At 37.9% G+C, this 18245-nt stretch overlaps 1 protein-coding gene across 4 annotated transcripts in view; it reads left to right on the plus strand.

Annotated features, from left to right (window-relative positions):
* The window catches only part of tp53bp1 (tumor protein p53 binding protein, 1), a 33460-nt gene extending 15285 nt beyond the window's left edge, over positions 1 to 18175 (plus strand). For 3 of the 4 annotated variants that reach the window (XM_056258984.1, XM_056258983.1, XM_056258985.1), the window contains exons 17-29: positions 5402 to 5693; positions 5794 to 5853; positions 6040 to 6189; positions 8588 to 8808; positions 9083 to 9229; positions 9518 to 9906; positions 10767 to 10958; positions 11452 to 11634; positions 12214 to 12402; positions 14842 to 14936; positions 15019 to 15215; positions 16309 to 16445; positions 17894 to 18175. In XM_056258984.1, coding sequence (XP_056114959.1) covers positions 5402 to 5693; positions 5794 to 5853; positions 6040 to 6189; positions 8588 to 8808; positions 9083 to 9229; positions 9518 to 9906; positions 10767 to 10958; positions 11452 to 11634; positions 12214 to 12402; positions 14842 to 14936; positions 15019 to 15215; positions 16309 to 16445; positions 17894 to 18075 — 2434 coding nt within the window. In that variant the 3' untranslated portion in view covers positions 18076 to 18175. The remainder of the gene's footprint in view (positions 1 to 5401; positions 5694 to 5793; positions 5854 to 6039; positions 6190 to 8587; positions 8809 to 9082; positions 9230 to 9517; positions 9907 to 10766; positions 10959 to 11451; positions 11635 to 12213; positions 12403 to 14841; positions 14937 to 15018; positions 15216 to 16308; positions 16446 to 17893) is intronic. The other variant, XM_056258986.1, reaches the window with a different exon arrangement.
* Positions 18176 to 18245: the final 70 nt, after the last annotated feature.

Below are 18245 nucleotides of genomic sequence, written 5' to 3' on the forward strand. Positions count from 1 at the left end.
AATGCTCTCACAAAGCTTTACAATGAGCATTTGTGACCGAAAATTATTGTGTGCGAATGCAAAAAAAATATTTTGATGCACTGTGGGAGTGACATCTGACTGACCACTGATCAAAACATGTTATACCATCAGAATATTGTTGTTATTATTAATCCCTAATGGATGTTGTGTGCAGTGTAGAAAGCCCTGTTAATTATAAGGTTGTGATACTCAGTGTGAATTTAAGGCATAGTGCATCAATACATATTGTAAAATAGAGGAGTCACAGGGAATGAAATGAGAACCACGCCTTTTGTGTCGTCAAAAATATAATGGGTGAAGCGTCGCGCTGGGCTCTTTTACACACAAGCAGCTCATGAGCTTGTGTTTTCAGTTAGCAGATAATGCTTGCAATGCAATGAAATCGTTTATAAATCTGTTGTCAACAGTAGAGAAGCTATAATGTCTATCTGAGGTTCTCCTCCAAAAATCAAGGCCTGTGGTTTAATGGTTAAACATTAGGGGGGAACAAGACACCCACAGGGATTAAAGTTCTCCGTCGCTACGACGGATTTCCGTTAATTGCAGCGAGTCTATGACGGATATCCGTCAATTGCAGGGTTCCCGTCTGTCCTTATGTCTTAAATTAACTTTTCATAATTTTAAGGCCGTAAATAGGCTTTCATTTCGCAAACAGTGTGATAAATGTCTTAATTTTAATTTGAATAGGTCTTAAATTAAGGAAAGATGATGCGTATTCACCCTGCTGAGGGGGGATGTGATAAAGCCTGGAGTGGAGCAAAAGCACGTTCCTCTCTCCACTCTAAGCATTCTGTAATCACTTTGCTCATGGTCCACTCCGGTTTTTCAATTCCCGCTCACGGAAAAACTGCTCCCTGGACCCTGTTCACTCAATCTTGTCAGGCGAGGCTACAGCTCGTTTGCTGCGGTCCCATGATAGAAAACAGAACGCGGGTCAATATTGGTCGTTTCTCAATACCAAGTACGCAAACTTCGGACTTGCGTCCTTGGTAGTTCGGACTTGCCAAGTTCGACTCAGGAGAACAAACTCCCGAGGACGAGAGGACGCTGCTAACAGCGCGTTCTTGATCGCGTCACTCAGCACGCGGCTACTCCGGTTATCAACTCTGCCTTTTTTCATCAACACCACTGTGCCTCTTTTCTTTTATAAATGAACATAATTATTATCATAAACATATAAATGGCCACACAAATGTGGTTCAGGCAACGCACATTGATTTATCATATAGTTATAACAACACGAAATATAGCTAAAACACAAACCTGCTTCTTTTTGTTTTCATTTTAAAAATATGAAACATTATTTATCATTAAAACTGGCATTTAACAAACAGACAGGGTTGTATCGTTTTATTGTATTATGCGTACACATACAGTGAAGAGAATGCATAGTAATATAATATTTTATATATATTAGAATATATAAAATTACACAACCATGTCTCTTTTTTGTTAAATGTCAGTTTTAATGCTAATATCCCGTTCAAAAGTAGTAGCCTAATAGGTAGGCTATAATAAGCTATACAATGAGAAATAAAGCAAACAATTCAATTAAACATAAGTCAGCTCTGTAATAGGCTACAAAGTTAAAGTTAAATATAGCCTACATAATAAAGTTATAAAACTTCACTTTGCCCTCAGCCAAAACAATTTGCCATGGCACAAACTATATATTAATATAGTTTAGCATTGTTTGGTCTCATAAGATAAATAAAAACATGCACTGAAAAGTTATGTAGATGGTTGATTATTTGTCAAGATAAGTAATTGTTTTTCATAGATTAAAATAGCTTTTAAATTACTCAATATTAGATCGGTTTTAAACATCTTCCCTTAAAACGCTATTGGTCTCGACTATTTAAATAAAGTTACAGGAATATGACTTGGCCTGAAAAAAATTTCAGTCAGAAGAATTTTTTTCACTTTAATCCCTGCACCCATGAATATTTGTATTTTTTAATTTTACTGTTCCGTAAAATAATGTTCTGTAAAATAATAATTCTGTATATAAATATTAAACGGTAAATTTATTTTACAGCTGTATTATTATAGTAATATATTTGATTAATTTGTTTAATGTTTATAATTTATTCAAATAAAACAGTATAATAATAATAATCAATTATTAGCATAGTAATATTGAGCTATATAATGTAGAGTCATTGTGGCCTCATGCTAAAATGGGCAGTAAATCATAATTTAAGGCTTCTATTTAAAAATGTTCTCTCCTATTTCTCCCATTTTTCTTCTCTGCATATTTGTCACTCCTGATGAGTTTACATCCCTGTTTCAGCCAAAAAAGTCAGTCGTACTGTTGCTAATATTCATTAGCAAGCTAAACTACCAAGTATTAAAGCATTATATAATGTTTGTTACTTAATAATGAAAATGATCAATAGTGAAAGTGTAATCAATATATATTTGTTGATCAGATGTTCACAAGGACATCAGTGCTGCTGTTGGAGGGGGATTTGTGCTCCTAAACAGTGTAAGCATAAAGCCCTTTCTCAAGTCTCTAGACTCTGCATAGGAATAGTCTTTGGCCCACCTGACCTTGAATATTTTTTTATTGAGGTTATAAATAGATTTCCCCTGGTGTTGGATATCTTTAGGAACTTAAAGTAGGTTTGATAGTGGCACTCCTGCCTGGTCAGGGCTGTAAAGAGCCGTACAACAGAGCATGACCCATTTCCACTGCTCAAGGTTGGGATGCTTTTTGTTTTGTCCTTTGTCTTTGGCCTGTGTTCATCTGGTTATCTTAGATTCTTGTTAAGAAACCATCAGATGATTTGAACATTATCATTACGTTATTGTATAAGCCTGCACCATTAATTGAAATAAAACTGAAATCATGATATTGCCTTTTAATTGCACAGGCGGCGATTTAATTAAGGGAAAATCCATGGTTAGCTGTGCATTGGACAATTTTAATGCACGACGTGGAGGCAAAGAACCGCCCGACGCGTTGCGGAGCTTATACCAAATGGTCATTTGCCAGCATTGACAACTTAAAGCTGTTATTGATGTTTGCAGTGCAAAATTTGACCGGAAGGGTAATAATGACTGTTATTTTCATCAGAATCAGACACAGAGATAAAGTAGTGCATACGATTACATTTATTTGAATGAAAGAATAATAGCATTTATGTGAATTAGGCCATCCTTAAAAATATTCTTGTTTGCCGTAACCCGACCGACCCTGTCAATTTAGGACCGACCCAATTTTTAATTTTTTTTCCCTTTTAGTCCGACCGACTTGCCGGTTGTAAACTTACATTAAGACGGACCGATTTTTTTTTTACTCTTCAAACAACTAATACAAATGCAGTAAAATATCAATTATATTATAGTAAGTATTGTGAATATAAATTGCATAGGCTACGTTCTTTCTTTTAAATAAAAACCCGTGGCGTCATCTATGATGATTATGTTTACACCATTGGTTTACGCATGTCACACTATGGTCTGTGCGTTCCCTTCGTTTCATTCACGGTCAATGGTTCGCGCTCGGTGATGATGGCTGCGGCGCGGCTGCTTGTGAAATACGTCTGTATGAGCCTACATTTAGGCGCTCATTATTAATAACAAATAGGGAATAGATGTTAACGGCCTTTTCTCGGAGCTCGTCACGATATGGCCGCCGCGAACGCGCGTCACACAGCAACGGCAGGCTCTGACAAACACACATAAGTATGGGAAGCCAAACACACCGAAAGTGGGACGAAACGGCGCGGTGTTACAGAGTTCGCAGCGCGAGCGCGACAGGCTCGACAGCGCAGGGAGGAAGTGTTTGCTTGCGCGACCTAATCTCACCAGCGCCGCGCTGACCAATAAAACAGCACATCCCATACCGAAATGTACTAAATTACACTAAAGAAAATCGACCATTCCATAATATGTCAGGACTACTTAATATAGTTTCTACAATGCGCCTAGCCATTTGACCTCACTGATTTCCGTTAAAAATAGCAGATGTTTATGGGTCCAATTTAAACGAATAGTGCCAAATGCGCTGTTTTATTGGTCGGCGCGGCGCTGGTGAGATTAGTCATTTTAATTTATTTGTTTCCCTCTGAAAATCCACTCTTTTTCCCCAAATGAATGCAGCTGGAATTAATGCAATAAACATGTTTTTTCAAATTGTTTGTTGTCTATAACCTGTATCAGAATGAGATTCGCAATGGTGCGCCCAAAGGCATGGGTTGAAGACACAGTCAGTGGCGTCACGATATGCAAATTTGTTTAAATTCATTCCGACGTAATCACCATTACCAAAATTGTCCTTTTTTTTTTTATTGAATTTTGGAAAAAAATAGACCTACCTACCGACCCTTTTTTTTTTTTGCTGTTACTGCAAACCAAAATATTTTTAAGGATGGCCTTAGTTATCGATCGAGAGAGAGAGAGAGAGAGAGATATATTCGTACCTGCGTCTGTTCAGCTTCTCTCTCTATTAACAACAAAGCTGTGAGTTTAATTTCTTCAGAATAGCGATGTAACCCCCTCTTTCAGTAGCAAAGCTATTTTATTACTGAAAGCCACAGGGCAGTGTTGATAAGTTTCTGTGCTCCTGAATGTTTCTGTGTGCGCAGCGCGATCTTTGCTCTCTGTGTGCGAGTGGCGTTTGTGTTTGTGCTCTTCAATGAAAACAGCGCATTAATGTAGAATGGTGATTAAACTGACTTGGAAATACCTGTGCATTAAACAGTTTTATTGCACACCTTCCAGCCAATCAGAATCGAGTATTCAGACAGACCATGGTATAAATAAATATATGTGCTGCGTTTTTTAGAGGGAAGTGCAGCACTCTGTTCTTTTACACAAGGAGCTCATGATCCATTGTTTTCAGTGTCTCAGAGCGGCTCGGTTTGCAGTTTCTCTACACAAACTCTATCTTTTAGCATCTGAGAGTTTGGTTTGCAGGTGGTACAACAAACCACCTTCCCCAAACTTGCAAGCTTGATGGTTTAACATTTGAAAATGAAAAAATTAGGACAGCCATAAATATCAGTATTGTAATTTTACAGTTCTGTAAAACATTTTTCTTAAATTATATATATATATATATATATATATATATATATATATATATATATATATATATATATAATATATTATTATTATTGTAGTCATATTGATATATAATAATTTTGGTCAAATTGTTCAGCCCTACAAACAAGCACAGCAAACAGCTTTTTTATCATGAAAAATTGCAATTGTTTTTTTTTGGGGGGCAGCCATATTATTGCGCAAGTGGCTTAAAGTCAATATGTTGTTCTTTTCTATCGCTAAGTAAAACATTAAAATGATTAGTCATTTGCACTGTATTAAAAAAATTTACTTTGGCCTTCACTTGCTTTTCTTTCCACTTCTCCAACAGGCAACCAAGCCAACTGTTCAGTCCCACCAACACTAATGACTCAGGACTGTCTCCCAACTGCCCAAAAGAGACAGCGGGCAGCAGAACCTCCGACCGAGTCACTGAAGCTGTATCTCTGCATCCTGGTGGAACGGGAGCAAACTCTGAACCTCTGGTCAGTGGTCTGTCCTCCCCTGCCAGGGAACAAGAGGTCCTCAGCACTTCTGACAAGCCTCGAACACCTGTCCGAAAGAGAGCCGTGTCACAGCAAACTAGTGTGGATATTAGCTCGACTACAAGCCCACCCAGAAAAGTAAGAAAGTGGTTGGTTATTGTAGGATACATTTAATGATAAGCGCTTTAATATGTGCCATATGTTATATTTTTCTCCTTTGTCTCTTTCGGTTTGTCAGAAAGCTGTGTCTCAGCAAACTAGTTTTGATCTGTCTGGACCACATAACCTGTCTGGAAGGGTAAAAGTCTTCACTAAATGGTTATAATGGTTTTTTTTTGTAAACATGTTAGGCATTACAAAGGAAAAAAAAACAATCCTGGACATTGTCATTGCTTCTAAGAAATCCAGTATTATTAAACATTAAATTATTAAATAAGGATGTAGCTTTTTAGATGTATCTTCAAGTTTGATCTCACTCTTATAGGGGGAACCAAGCACACCCACCAGAACCCAGTCAGGTCCCTCATTGCGCAGACATGTTCGCACCATCCAGGAAGTTCGAACAACGGTCACTCGCACCATTACAGATGTCTACTATGAAGATGGCAGAGAAGTTGACCGCAGGGTTTCCCAAGTAAGATGCATTGCCTTGGTTAAAACTGAACTGATCTAGAGAAAATTATTTTGGTTCAGGCATGATTCATTTATTCCATGAGCAAAAGTTTCTTATAATTGAGAGGTTACTGGGTAGTATTTGGTTGGTCATGTGATCTCAACATGACAGCACCCAAGAGGCGACCAGGGACCAGATTCACATTAATCCTCGTAAGAGGTTCATAAGAATGTTCCTAAGTACAATTCTTGAAAAATTTATGAGGTTCTCAAATATTTTCTTAAGAAATCTTTTTTTCTTTAACCATAATAATGATAAGTATACACACTATTTCCAGCTTGATGGGAGTCAAGCTCTTCCAGTTGTTTTTTAATGTGCCTCGTTATTTTAAAAGAGCCTTTCTCAAGATGTAGCGGTCTGTTGTGTTCATTGAGTGAACGCGTCCTGTATCTTTGTGTGTGCTACTAGAGTAAAGGCATCCTTTGTATTTGCGCTCTACTGTATGTGCTAAATTCTGCCAAAAAAAATTGTATTCAGTAAAAAGTCACGTCACGCATAATCATGGCCAATCATTGGGTCTCATTCACTAATAATTGCGTGGATTATTTTGTATTTTTACTCACGGGAGAACTTCTCACGAAAAATCTCCACCTAATTCACGTTCATACGCACATGAATTTGTTCTTAACATCGTTCTGATGTTAGAGAATTTGGAGTTTATTCTAAATGAGCGACCGTGTGCACGAGGTTAATCATTTGCATAAACCGCCCAAAACATCTCCATATAAGGGCTTTCCGCACACGCTTTGCTTACAGCCTTTCGTCACTCTCGTCAAACAACAAACAATATAATTATAGTCGTGTTAGGATGAAATATCACTTCTTAAGATGATTATAAGGCAGTCTAGAGTTAGTGCTTTTTGCGTAAGTGTGGTTTCAGTTGTTTTTCATTCATTTTGAATACATTTTATTATTAAACTTTGGTGAATCTTGATTTTTTTCTTAAAATCGTTCGTATGCACATTTCATGCACAAATTTGTGTATACACATGCTTAGTAAATGAGACCCATTGCTTGTGATCATTGGTGTCAATTCAAAGTACTCGTGCACATCCCTAGTAAGAGTAATATACATGTTATGTTGTAATGCTTTATCTTAACCGAATAATTGAAACATTTTTCTTTTGGGATTTGTTTCAAGTACAAGTTGGATGTTACCCTAATTATAAGAGGTTATTTACAATCATTGTTATGAACATTCTTATTCTTTTCAAATCAAGTTTTGTCTTTAGAACAATCTTTAAAAAAGAGATTAGTTTATTCTTAAGAAATGTTTTGGGAATACAAAATATTCTTAACGTAATTATTAATAGAGCTGCACGATTTTGGATAAATTCAGAATAATTTTTTTTTGCTTTAAACAAAGATCACGATTCTCCCACGATTCCGAACAGACAACTTAACAAAGTAACATGTAATTTACTAGAGGTTCTGAGAAAATGTTAATTGCAGCTGTCTGTTTAAAATGTTTAATAAATCTGAATGACTTATTTAGAAATAAAAAACAGTTTAAATTAATGGTTTAATGACTCACTCATAAAAACTTCACTTGTTTCATTACTGGATGAATCAGTATTTTTGAACAAATCTCTTGAATTAATGATTTAATGACTGGCTGCATCCAAAGTACTCTCTTGAGGAGGTATTTATTTAGAATAGGTAATTACTTCACAACCGCTAAAAAAGTACATTCTATATAGTATGAATATATACTGTAGTTCTATTCAGTAGACCACAGTGTTTATATCTGAACTATAAAGTACTTCTGTGATAATATGATTTTTTTTTGTAATGCAGAAATAACGATACTGTGTGGTTGAAAAGACTGTCAAGCTGTTTCATAGCTATACATGATGACTGCTTTCTCTGGGTCAGCGGAAGCACAAACACAGATTTGAATTTTCTGGTGTGTTTTTGTCAAAGGTTTAATAGACCCAGGCGAATTGTTGAAATGAGATTGCTTGGGTATTTGAATCGAGATTGCGATCTTTTAATGATTAATCGTGATTCGTGCAGCTCTAATTCTTACGTTTGAAAATAAGAAGAAAATAGCAGTTAAGAAGAATTTTATTCTGAAGAATGTTTTGTGATTCCGGCCACAGCTGCATGTAAAATGAATCTGCTTTTAGGAAGCTACTGATATTGCTGGAGTCATGATATTTAACATATTTGAGAATTGCTTTTTATTTCTTTAGGGGGTAAACATTTTTAATGAGAAAAATATTACTGAATGCACCTTCAATGATTGGTTCTCAGTCTCAGTCCTATGAAGGGCTTGCATGTCAAAAAGACATTGACAAAGGTCTTAAGGACAGATTAAGCTGTTAAACAAACCTCTCTACTGTATGTTTTCTCCAAGGAGTCAGAGGAACCCGTGGTGGACCGCTGCGTCATAGATAATGACATCTCCCCATCCCGCACAGGAAGCTCAATGACATCAGGAGACCTGGCTGATGTCAGTTCACTCTCCTCAAAGGCCCCATCACACCACAGCTCCAGTGGGATAAGCAGCGGGGGCTTGGGCCCCATCAGAATGCCAGATTTCCTCATGCCCGCCAGCCGAGGGGCCAAATCTGGCCGGTAAGAAGTTGTTCTGTTTCCGTTTCCGTTACTAACACTCTGCGGTTAACACACCAGTCTCGGAAACGGTCACATTTGTAGGGCAGTAGTTGCTTAGAATGTCTTGCATGCATGTGATTGTCAGAATGTTTCCTTCAAGCATGTTCACACTTTCTTGTTATTAGACAGACACGGTATGATTTTAGTACCCCCTCGTGGCTGCTGCTCCCATACACATTTGGTTGAGGGCGTTTCAGCTGAGCGCATCCTCTCCTTGTGTGTGTTTGAACCCCAGGTGGGGCGGGCGGCAGCAGCCGAGGACCCACACTGTGGTGGTGGGGTCAGAGGTGACGGATGCACGGGGGTCTCGGGTCACCACCCAGCTGAGCCCCCGTGGCCGTGCCCGGCGAGGAAGGCCTCCTTCCCGCGGCCCGCTGTCCAGGTGAGGTGCTCCTGGGTAGGCTGCCAGGGTCCAAGACACTGTTTGTACCAACAGTTAGCCACTAATTTATAGCCTCTTCATAAAGCCACTGTTTTTAATCATCTTGCATGACTCTTGCTCTTTTTTCCCCCAAATGTCTCAGATAGTAGTATTAACTTAGCTCTTCCTTTGTGGATCATGGACATGCGCTCTGTTAGATTACATATTTAGTGGATGTTGTGATGCTCATGGTGTCACAATTTTCTCTTTTTATTGCTCTCTCCATCCCCTGCTAATACTGACTCTCAGAGGTGGCAGGACAGGGCAGAGAGGTGGTGCCCATGGCCAGGGTGCATCATCCTCAGAAGAGGAGCCCTTTGCCCAAAGACATGCCCAAGCGCCGGGCAGCCCAGTAGAGCCCAGTGCTACGAGCCACTCTGATTCTCTCAACACCACGTCCCCGGACAACAGCACTGGGTCCAGCAGTTTTGTTGGGTTGCGTGTGCTGGCCAAGTGGTCATCCAACTCTTATTTCTATTCTGGGAGTATCACTCGAGACCTGGGAGAGAACCATTTCCGCCTTCTATTCGATGACAACCAGGAGTGTGAAGTACAAGGAAAGGACATCTTGCTCTGCGACCCCATTCCTCTGGAGACGGAGGTTACTGCCTTGACAGAAGAGGAGTACTTCAATATCGGTAAGCAGGACTAAAAATTATAATGAACCATTACATTTATACCATTATGTATTCATATACTATATTTTTATGACAGATGGGTCTAACAGTAGTTTTCAGGTACAGTATCTGAATAAAGTAATCAAATGTAAAATACAACTGCATAGTCTTCACTGTATAAATTAAATATAGATTATTCTTTATTAAAGTCAAAAGTTATTTAGTCAATAGCAGAGGGTGAATTTTTTTTGTTTTTTTGTTTTGTTTAATTGACAAAAACGGCAGCAGGAATATTAGGCTGCTGTCACTTTAAGACCTAATGCACGGATCCAGTACACTGATACACATGCAGTGTCTTTCTCGACGGTTTACCTAGACTTGAGACACAACTAGCTCTGTTTACTCTCGAAAGACAGGCTTGTAAATGAACACAATTTAGTATTTGCGCGCTGTCTGAGACCTTGCTTTCTGTGTGCCAAAATGTGCGGTTGAATGTTTAAATTGACACGGCTTAAAAACATGTGCAATTGATAAACTTTCGTGACGATGGAGTTTTGGCCCGATGTTGTAATGTATTGGGGAGCCAGAATTTACCCAGACAGGAGATTTATATGATGCAGGTGGCATCGTAATAGTATATTTAACAAAAATAACTATTACAATATACTAATACTAACTATAATATTGTTATAATTATTATTAATAAAAGACTTGGAGGAAAAGATGCATTTTGATGCATCGAGAATTGCTTTAAAATCAAATCTCTGCGCTCTGATTCGTAATGGTGTGGCAAGTGAAGATTCACACCTCTACTTACTAATCTTTATTTTTGACTTACTAATCTTTATTTTTGTGTGCTTCTCTGTGTCTCTGGTGATCAGGTTTGGTGAAAGGTCATAAGACTCAAGACTCTGAGTTCCTTTACTGTGTGGAGAAAGATGGTCAGAGTAAGTGGTACAGCAGAACATCTGTGATTCTCAGCATGGAGCAAGGCAGCCGCCTGAGGGAGCATTATGGACTGGGCCCCTACGAACCATCTACACCCCAAACCATGGCATCTGATATCAGCCTTGGTGAGTCTTCAGTTGGACTGTACTGGACACAAACATCTAAGATAATATAATGGGTAACACTTTACAATAAGGTTCATTAGTTAACTACCTTAGTTAACATGAACTAAGAATGAACAATACTTCTTCGGCATTTATTAATCTTAGTTAATATTAATTTCAACATTTATTAATACGTTATTAAAATCAAAGGTTGTATTTGTTAACATTAGTTAATGCACTGTGAAGTAACATGAACAAACAATGAACAGTTTTATTTTTATTAACTAACATTAACAAAGATTAATACATACTGTAACAAATGTTTTGCTCATTGTTAGTTAATACATTAACTAATGTTAACTAATGGACCTTATTGTAAAGTGTTACCATATAATGAAATTCTTGCAATTTACTAACTCATCCATAGCCAAACTTTGACAAATCTCTTTGTAGCGCACTCTGAAAGCGCACCAGTTTTGTTACATTTGGCGTTACAGTGTCATTTTGTCCTCAGATAACCTGGTAGAAGGAAAGCGGAGACGCAGAATGAACTCAAGTGGAGCAGGGACACCTACCCGCAGCTCCAGCAACAGCCCGAGAAACCCAGGGCCTTCTGGGAAACGAAAGCTCATCAGTGGCACAGAGGACGAAAGGACTCCTGCGAAGAGAGGACGCAGGGGGGGAGGGGCCAGAGTGGGTACGATGCCCCTTGCAGACAGACTTTATTAATTCAACAATATGGAGCAAAGCATTTGCTCCATTTTAGCAGAATGTTTTATTATGTGCCTGATTTTATTGCCTAATTTGGTATTTTACTGTTATGGGTTTTAGCAACATTTTATTCATTTTAATGTCTATGAAATTATGTTTTACATAATCTGTAAATGTATTTTTTTAAATGAACTCAAACATATGAAAATGAAAAACCAAATGAGTGCCTTTTTCCTCAGTGTTCTCGTTCTTGAATGTAACCGTCTGGTTTTACAATATAAAACGTCTGATAAACCACATGAAGATGTGATCAAATACTGCTTTTGATGTTTAATGGAGTGCAGATCTCCAGCTCTAAACGGCAACTGGTATGTGGCATTAGATGTATTTTTACTTTTGTGTTGGTGAGCACTCAACAGGGTAGATGGGGAGTGGTGTTTGTTTTTAATTCCTCACAGTTCATTATCCTTTATGGGCTCTTTGTTAAACACCCAGTCTCAACAGTCAGGTTCAAAGTAGTGTTTTCATTGTTTCAAATGTTTTTGTGTTTGTTTTACTTCAACAGGGCAGCGTCTTGCTGCTTGTAACACATCTGGGAGTGGCGTAGACCTGCCCCCTGACCCCAATGACCTGGTGGCGACACATGGACCTCTGCCTGAAAACTCCGCTCTCTTCATGGGATTTGTCTTCATGCTGACAGCATCCTCTGAAAGCGACAGAGACTCCGACCACCAGACCAGCGATGAGGATGAAGGTGAGGGGTTAGAACAAATAAAGACCGCATGTGTTGAGGGTTCATTGTTTGTAAGGCTCTGTTATTTTGCTGGTGTTATAAAATTAAGCATCATACAGCATGAAGTAGTAGCTGCGTTTACATGAACCCTAATAATCCGATTGTAATCGGACTAGTAGCACAGCCGAAATAACCGCGTCATTCGGAATGAATTAGCCAAATTTCATTCGGATTGTAACGGGTTGGTTTAAACCTTTTCTAATCTGTTCGATAGGACATGTAAACACTTGATCGAAACTGGAAAGTCCTGCGCATGTACAATGCCGTAGAAATGACGTTATGACGTATGACGCAATGAACGAGCTGTTGTTGTTAAATATAGTGTCATAAATGACTGTTGTTCCAGTCTACAATTCTCCTTGAAGTGTGAAGTGCTGCAGAAAAATGTCTTCCCAGCATTCCTTGCTTCGGACTCTCATCTTGTAAGATGCCTTGATTGGGCCACAGGAAGGGGCATTTGTACTGTTTGATGGATGCGAGATGTTTCAATGGGGACATTTCACATCCGCAAATTACGCCTATGCTCTTGTCGTGTCTGACTCCTCGCTCGGTCAGTCTGCCGTTTCCTCTTTCTCTGTTCCTCCGACAATGCTTTCCTAGCTTTCTGCATCTTATATGCCGGCTCAGCTATGACGATAGTGTGACAAACTCCATCCCTCTCTACATTGTTCCTGGATCGGGGTGTGTATGTGTGCAGTGCCGTAAAGGAATATGTTACATCGCGAGAGCTGATATCATGCGATACTTCCTGACGCTGAGGCCGGCGGCCCGCCGCACCAAAGTTGCAAGTGAGATTTTTCTGCTCACAGGCACCAGGGGGTGGCGAGACGGCCACCATTCAACCCGAAAGAAGTTATATAACCATTTCAATAACTCTGAAGCTGTTCAGTTAAGCTGAAAAAAACTGCATAGAATCCCTTTAATTCTGCTTTTTAAAACAGAAAAGGATGATGTGAAACTGTATTCGTGCAGTGTCAAAGCATGTCAAAAGATTAAATCCGATTTGAAGCTTGTGACAAACGCGCACATCATCCTGATCTTTTTATTTAGCGTTCATGTAAACACTGTTCGGATTCATCAATGAAATCATTCTGAACAAAACGTGTTCATGTAAACGTAGCTAATTTGCTAATCATTTTAAGGCATTCCTGTTTATGTCCATAATATTATGCATTATGGAGTGTGGGAAAAATGGCTTGGTTATTTTTAACTAGAATTTGCAGTACGATTATACACTACCATTCTAAAGCTTGGAGTCAAAAAGATTTTCTTTTTTGGAAATACATTTATACTTCTATTCAGCGAGGATAAATTGATCAAAAGTATAAATAAATTTATAATGTTACGAAAGATTTCTATTTCAAATAAATGCTGCTCTTTTGAACTTTCTATTCATCAAAGAATCCAGAAAAAAATATATATCACGGTTTCCACAAACATATTAAGCAGCATAACAAATTTTTATTGAGCTCCAAATCAGCATATTAGAATGATTTCTGGAGGATAATATGACTGGAGAAAACGTTCAAATGGTAGTAGTGTGTGTGTGTGTGTGTGTGTGTGTGTGTATATGTATATATATATATATATATATATATATATATATATATATAAAACGGTTCCAGTCCTTGATTCTGATTGGTCAATCAATAGCTGTGTTTTATTCACTATAAAACACAGCTATGACCGCTTTACCCAACGGTTCTGTGTATCACTACACAACACTCTTAGCAACGTAAACATGTTTGTTCTCATTGATATTGTTCATCGAAGCTTACTGTATTTTGTAGAGTAGAATATTGTGAGAGAGAGATCGAGTGAGCGAGTGTATTGCCTGCATTTAGATATAACATTTTCATTCAGGTCAGTCCTATGTTCTTAATAAAAAATCCGTTTGAATGTCCACTGCGATATCTTGTCCTTTTAACAGTTAATGGGTTTTCCTGTGCCCTGACTGACAGCACTAGTCAAAGCATTTGTCAGTTGCGTCTTGCTCCTCCGTGTTCACAACAAGTTTCAGTCCTTTCGATATAAAAGTCTTCTCTACTGACTGACTCGCTCATAAAGACAGTCTTTGCTGCCATCTAATGGCATAATAATGTAACTTCTGTTGCCGTTCACGGTCAGTGACTTTTTTTTTTTTCGGTAGAAAAAATTATTTTAGTGATTTTACTTCATGAAAGTTGCATTAATGCATATTTTTTGGCTTTAATATTTGTATTGTGTGGTAACTGTTTTATAAAAGCTTATATACAAATCACAGCTTTGCGTTGTGCCTACCAACTCCCTTCAGCCGTGACTTCTTCACGATACAGCACAGCATCTCGTATATACTGTATATATAGTCCAGAACCTTTCGTTTTGTATTGGACTGTGATGATGTAGTTTGTCTCTTGTTAGACTGTGTGCTGAGAGCCGCATATAACAAGCTCTATACAGTGAGACAGCTGGAGGCGGGAGGAGGAATGATCCTGCTCGACTTTAATGAAGAACAGGTGAGCTCATATATTTCAAACAACTCCTCTCTCTCCTGCAAGAGCTGCATGTTTTATGTACGTGTGTTTCCCGCATTGTCAGTGTAAAGCAGCCTATCAGAGCTTGCTGATTGCCGACCAGCACTGTCGGACCAGGAAGTACCTGCTGTGTGTGGCAGGTGGAGTTCCCTGTGTGTCTCAGATGTGGGTGAGGGACTGCTGCCAGGAGAAAAAGCTGCTCAACTACAGGAACTACCTACTTCCTGCTGGTCTGGGGCCAGAGGGATGCATTGTGGAGTGGTAAGAGCTTGTCTTGTTTGGATGAGACAGTCAGTCACTTTATTTATATAGCACAATTAAAACAACACATGTTGACCAATGTGCTTCACATAACTATACGATACTGACAGCAATAAATCACATAAAACTGTTAGTCATTGGTTAAAAGCCATAAAACAGATGTTTTAAGGTGTGATTTTAAACTCATAAACTGTAGTAGCGGCTCTGATATAACTAGGCAAGCTATTCCAAAGTTAGGGAGCTACAGCAAATGCACAATCTCCTCTTTGTTTTAATCTAGACCTCAGAACTATTCTAGCCTATTCTAAGTAGTGTATTTCAGCGTTCTTTAATACTCAGTCAGGAGATCCAGAGATAAGATGGCATGGGACCATTCAAGGACTTCTGTACCTGTAAGAGAATAATGCCAAGACACCTGTAACTTATTGTAAAAAGAGCACTGAAAACTAGAAATGTCTTAAAACTGAACCAAGTCAGTACTGCATTTCACACATTCCTTCTTAATGTTTTTGAACTGCTCATGCATTTACTGTCATCAAGTAATGTAAATAAGTTAATTCCTACACAGCTGTAGACAATACTGCCCTTTGTGTATGACTAAACTGTCATGTCCGAAACGATAGGAAAAATTTACTGGAAATCTAATCGAATTCAGACTGAAACGCTTTTCGAAAAATGGTGTTATAATTACATTTCAAACCACAACTCTTAATTATTAAAAACTCAAAATATAATTAAAAGCTTTAAAAATATGAAATGTTTATTTCTCTGTATTGATCTGAATATAGATAATTGTATAATTGTTTTGATTTTCTTTTATCTATTGTACTTTTATATGTATGTACCGGTACATGTTTTGTGATATTTTGCTTTGAGTTTGAGAAAGGCACATAAATAAATATTTTGTTTTATCACATATGGACTTGATTTGGATTGGGTTTGTAACATCCAGATGCTTTATTTTTTTATCAGACTAGTACAAACACATTTTTTTTTTTGTTGAATACATTCGTTTAATTTTTTTCCTGGCTGCCTTAAAGCCATAAGTGCTTGAATTTTCTTTTGATTGTTTTCTTGTGTTCCCTGTCCTCAGGCATCCTCGTGGGAACCCTTTTAAAGCACTGAAGGTGATGCTGATATCAGAAGATCGTGTGGATTTGTGGACCTCTTTGCTTTCCATGGGTGGTGCAGCAAAAGTTCATCACCATAAAGAAAATGAAGACATTTCTGGTGGGTAACAGTCCCTTTAGTTCATTAGCAAAATGTAGATGTAGCTTGAAAGGTACGGCACTCTAGTGGTTAATAAACAAAACTGCATGTGTCTTGTGGAAGAACATTGTAGCCGGAGCTACTTTTCTGTTCATTTATATGATGAGTCACGCAGGTACAGGGCTACTCCGCAGCATTTGTCGTCCCGCCAGGTCTAAAATAGTCCGAATAGAAACACTTAAAGGCGTATCATAGTGATTCAGGACAAGGTTATTTTCGTAAACGAAAACTGAAACTATGACTAAATCTATTGGTCAAAAACATTTTTGTAAACTGAAATAGAATCGCAATTTCAACATAAATGAAAAACTAAAACTAACAACAGTAACAGAAAAACTAACTGCAATAAAATAATAATTACCAAAAATAAATAATCGTTTTTGTGAGCAATAAGCTCTCATCCTGTATCGGAAAAACACGTTTTTCCATTGAACTGCACTACTTTATTTTAAATGTATGAGCTTGAGTCTCGCCCGCGTCTTTTTTCCGTTTTTCTCAGCAAAACCGCTTTCTGTGTGAACCAGCCCTAAGAAGCAGAAATGACCAAATAAGTAATTCCATCATATCTAGACCTTATGCAAATACAGCTGTACCTTAATTCCAGGTAAGATAACCATCTTATGTGAAACTTAACAAGATACCACACATATTAGACAGGAGACCACACTGAGTAAAAAACAAATAGCATGTCTAGAGCCCACAAATAATATTTGTCAGAGTAGAAGTAAACTAAATTTCTGGTCTGAATAGAACACATTAATATGAGTAAATTATATTAAAAGATGCAATAGACACAAAGCATAAATGGATCAATACAAGAATATTGTTTGAAAGGATTAATCATAGAAATAACCATAAAATAATAATCATGGAAAGTTGTTATTGTGGTTCTGTTAACTTTGCTAAACTATAGTTACTAAAACAAAAACTAAATAGAAATGTGTTCACAAAATAAAAACTAAACTAAAACTAACATACCATTAATGAAACTAACTAAAACTAAACTGAAATTTGAAAATGATATTAAAATAAATACTAATTTAAAAATGCAAACCTATAATAACCTTGATTCAGGATAAGACAAAAACATGGTTTGAAAGATGGATTCATGATATAATCGCTCATTATATTCTTCTTCATCCTAGATCCTAGAGTCTGCTCTTCCGATTATGGCATGCCATTTTGCACGAGCGCACTTTTTGGGTGTAATTTGCTGGAGAGTGCGCTCGACCGTGCAAAATGGCATGCCATGACCCAAAGAGCGGACTCTGCACTTCCGATATACTCGCTCATTAAATTTTGAACAAAAGCTACATAGTGTACCTTTAAGTATGCACACAAAAAAAAGTGGTGGCAAAGTGATTAAAAAAGCATATGGAATAACGTGATGTCGATTTTGTCATTAACAGACATTACAAACATGAAGTTAGACCTGGCAGTGACAGCATCTGCAAGTCCCTCTGAGGAACTGAAACACGTGGCCCCGGACATGCCTGTCGTCTCTCTGGAGTGGCTGATTCAGAGCTTGATCTGTGGAAAGTGCCTCAGCTATGACAGCAATTCTGAATTCTGTCACAACCCGTCTACGTAAACCACCGTCCTCGCGTGTCTTTTAAATGTCCTCTGTTTTAGTGCATGCATTTTACTGTACATAGTTTTTATGACATAAAGAAATCGTGATTGTTTCACTTGTCGGTTTTATTTCATAACAGACAAAGCACATGTTATTTACAGATTTTAAGTGTTCATAGGGTAGTTGAG

This window comes from Rhinichthys klamathensis, unplaced genomic scaffold, assembly GCF_029890125.1.
Source record: "Rhinichthys klamathensis goyatoka isolate OS25496 unplaced genomic scaffold, OSU_Roscu_1.1 h1tg000161l_1, whole genome shotgun sequence".
Lineage (NCBI taxonomy): Eukaryota > Metazoa > Chordata > Actinopteri > Cypriniformes > Leuciscidae > Rhinichthys > Rhinichthys klamathensis.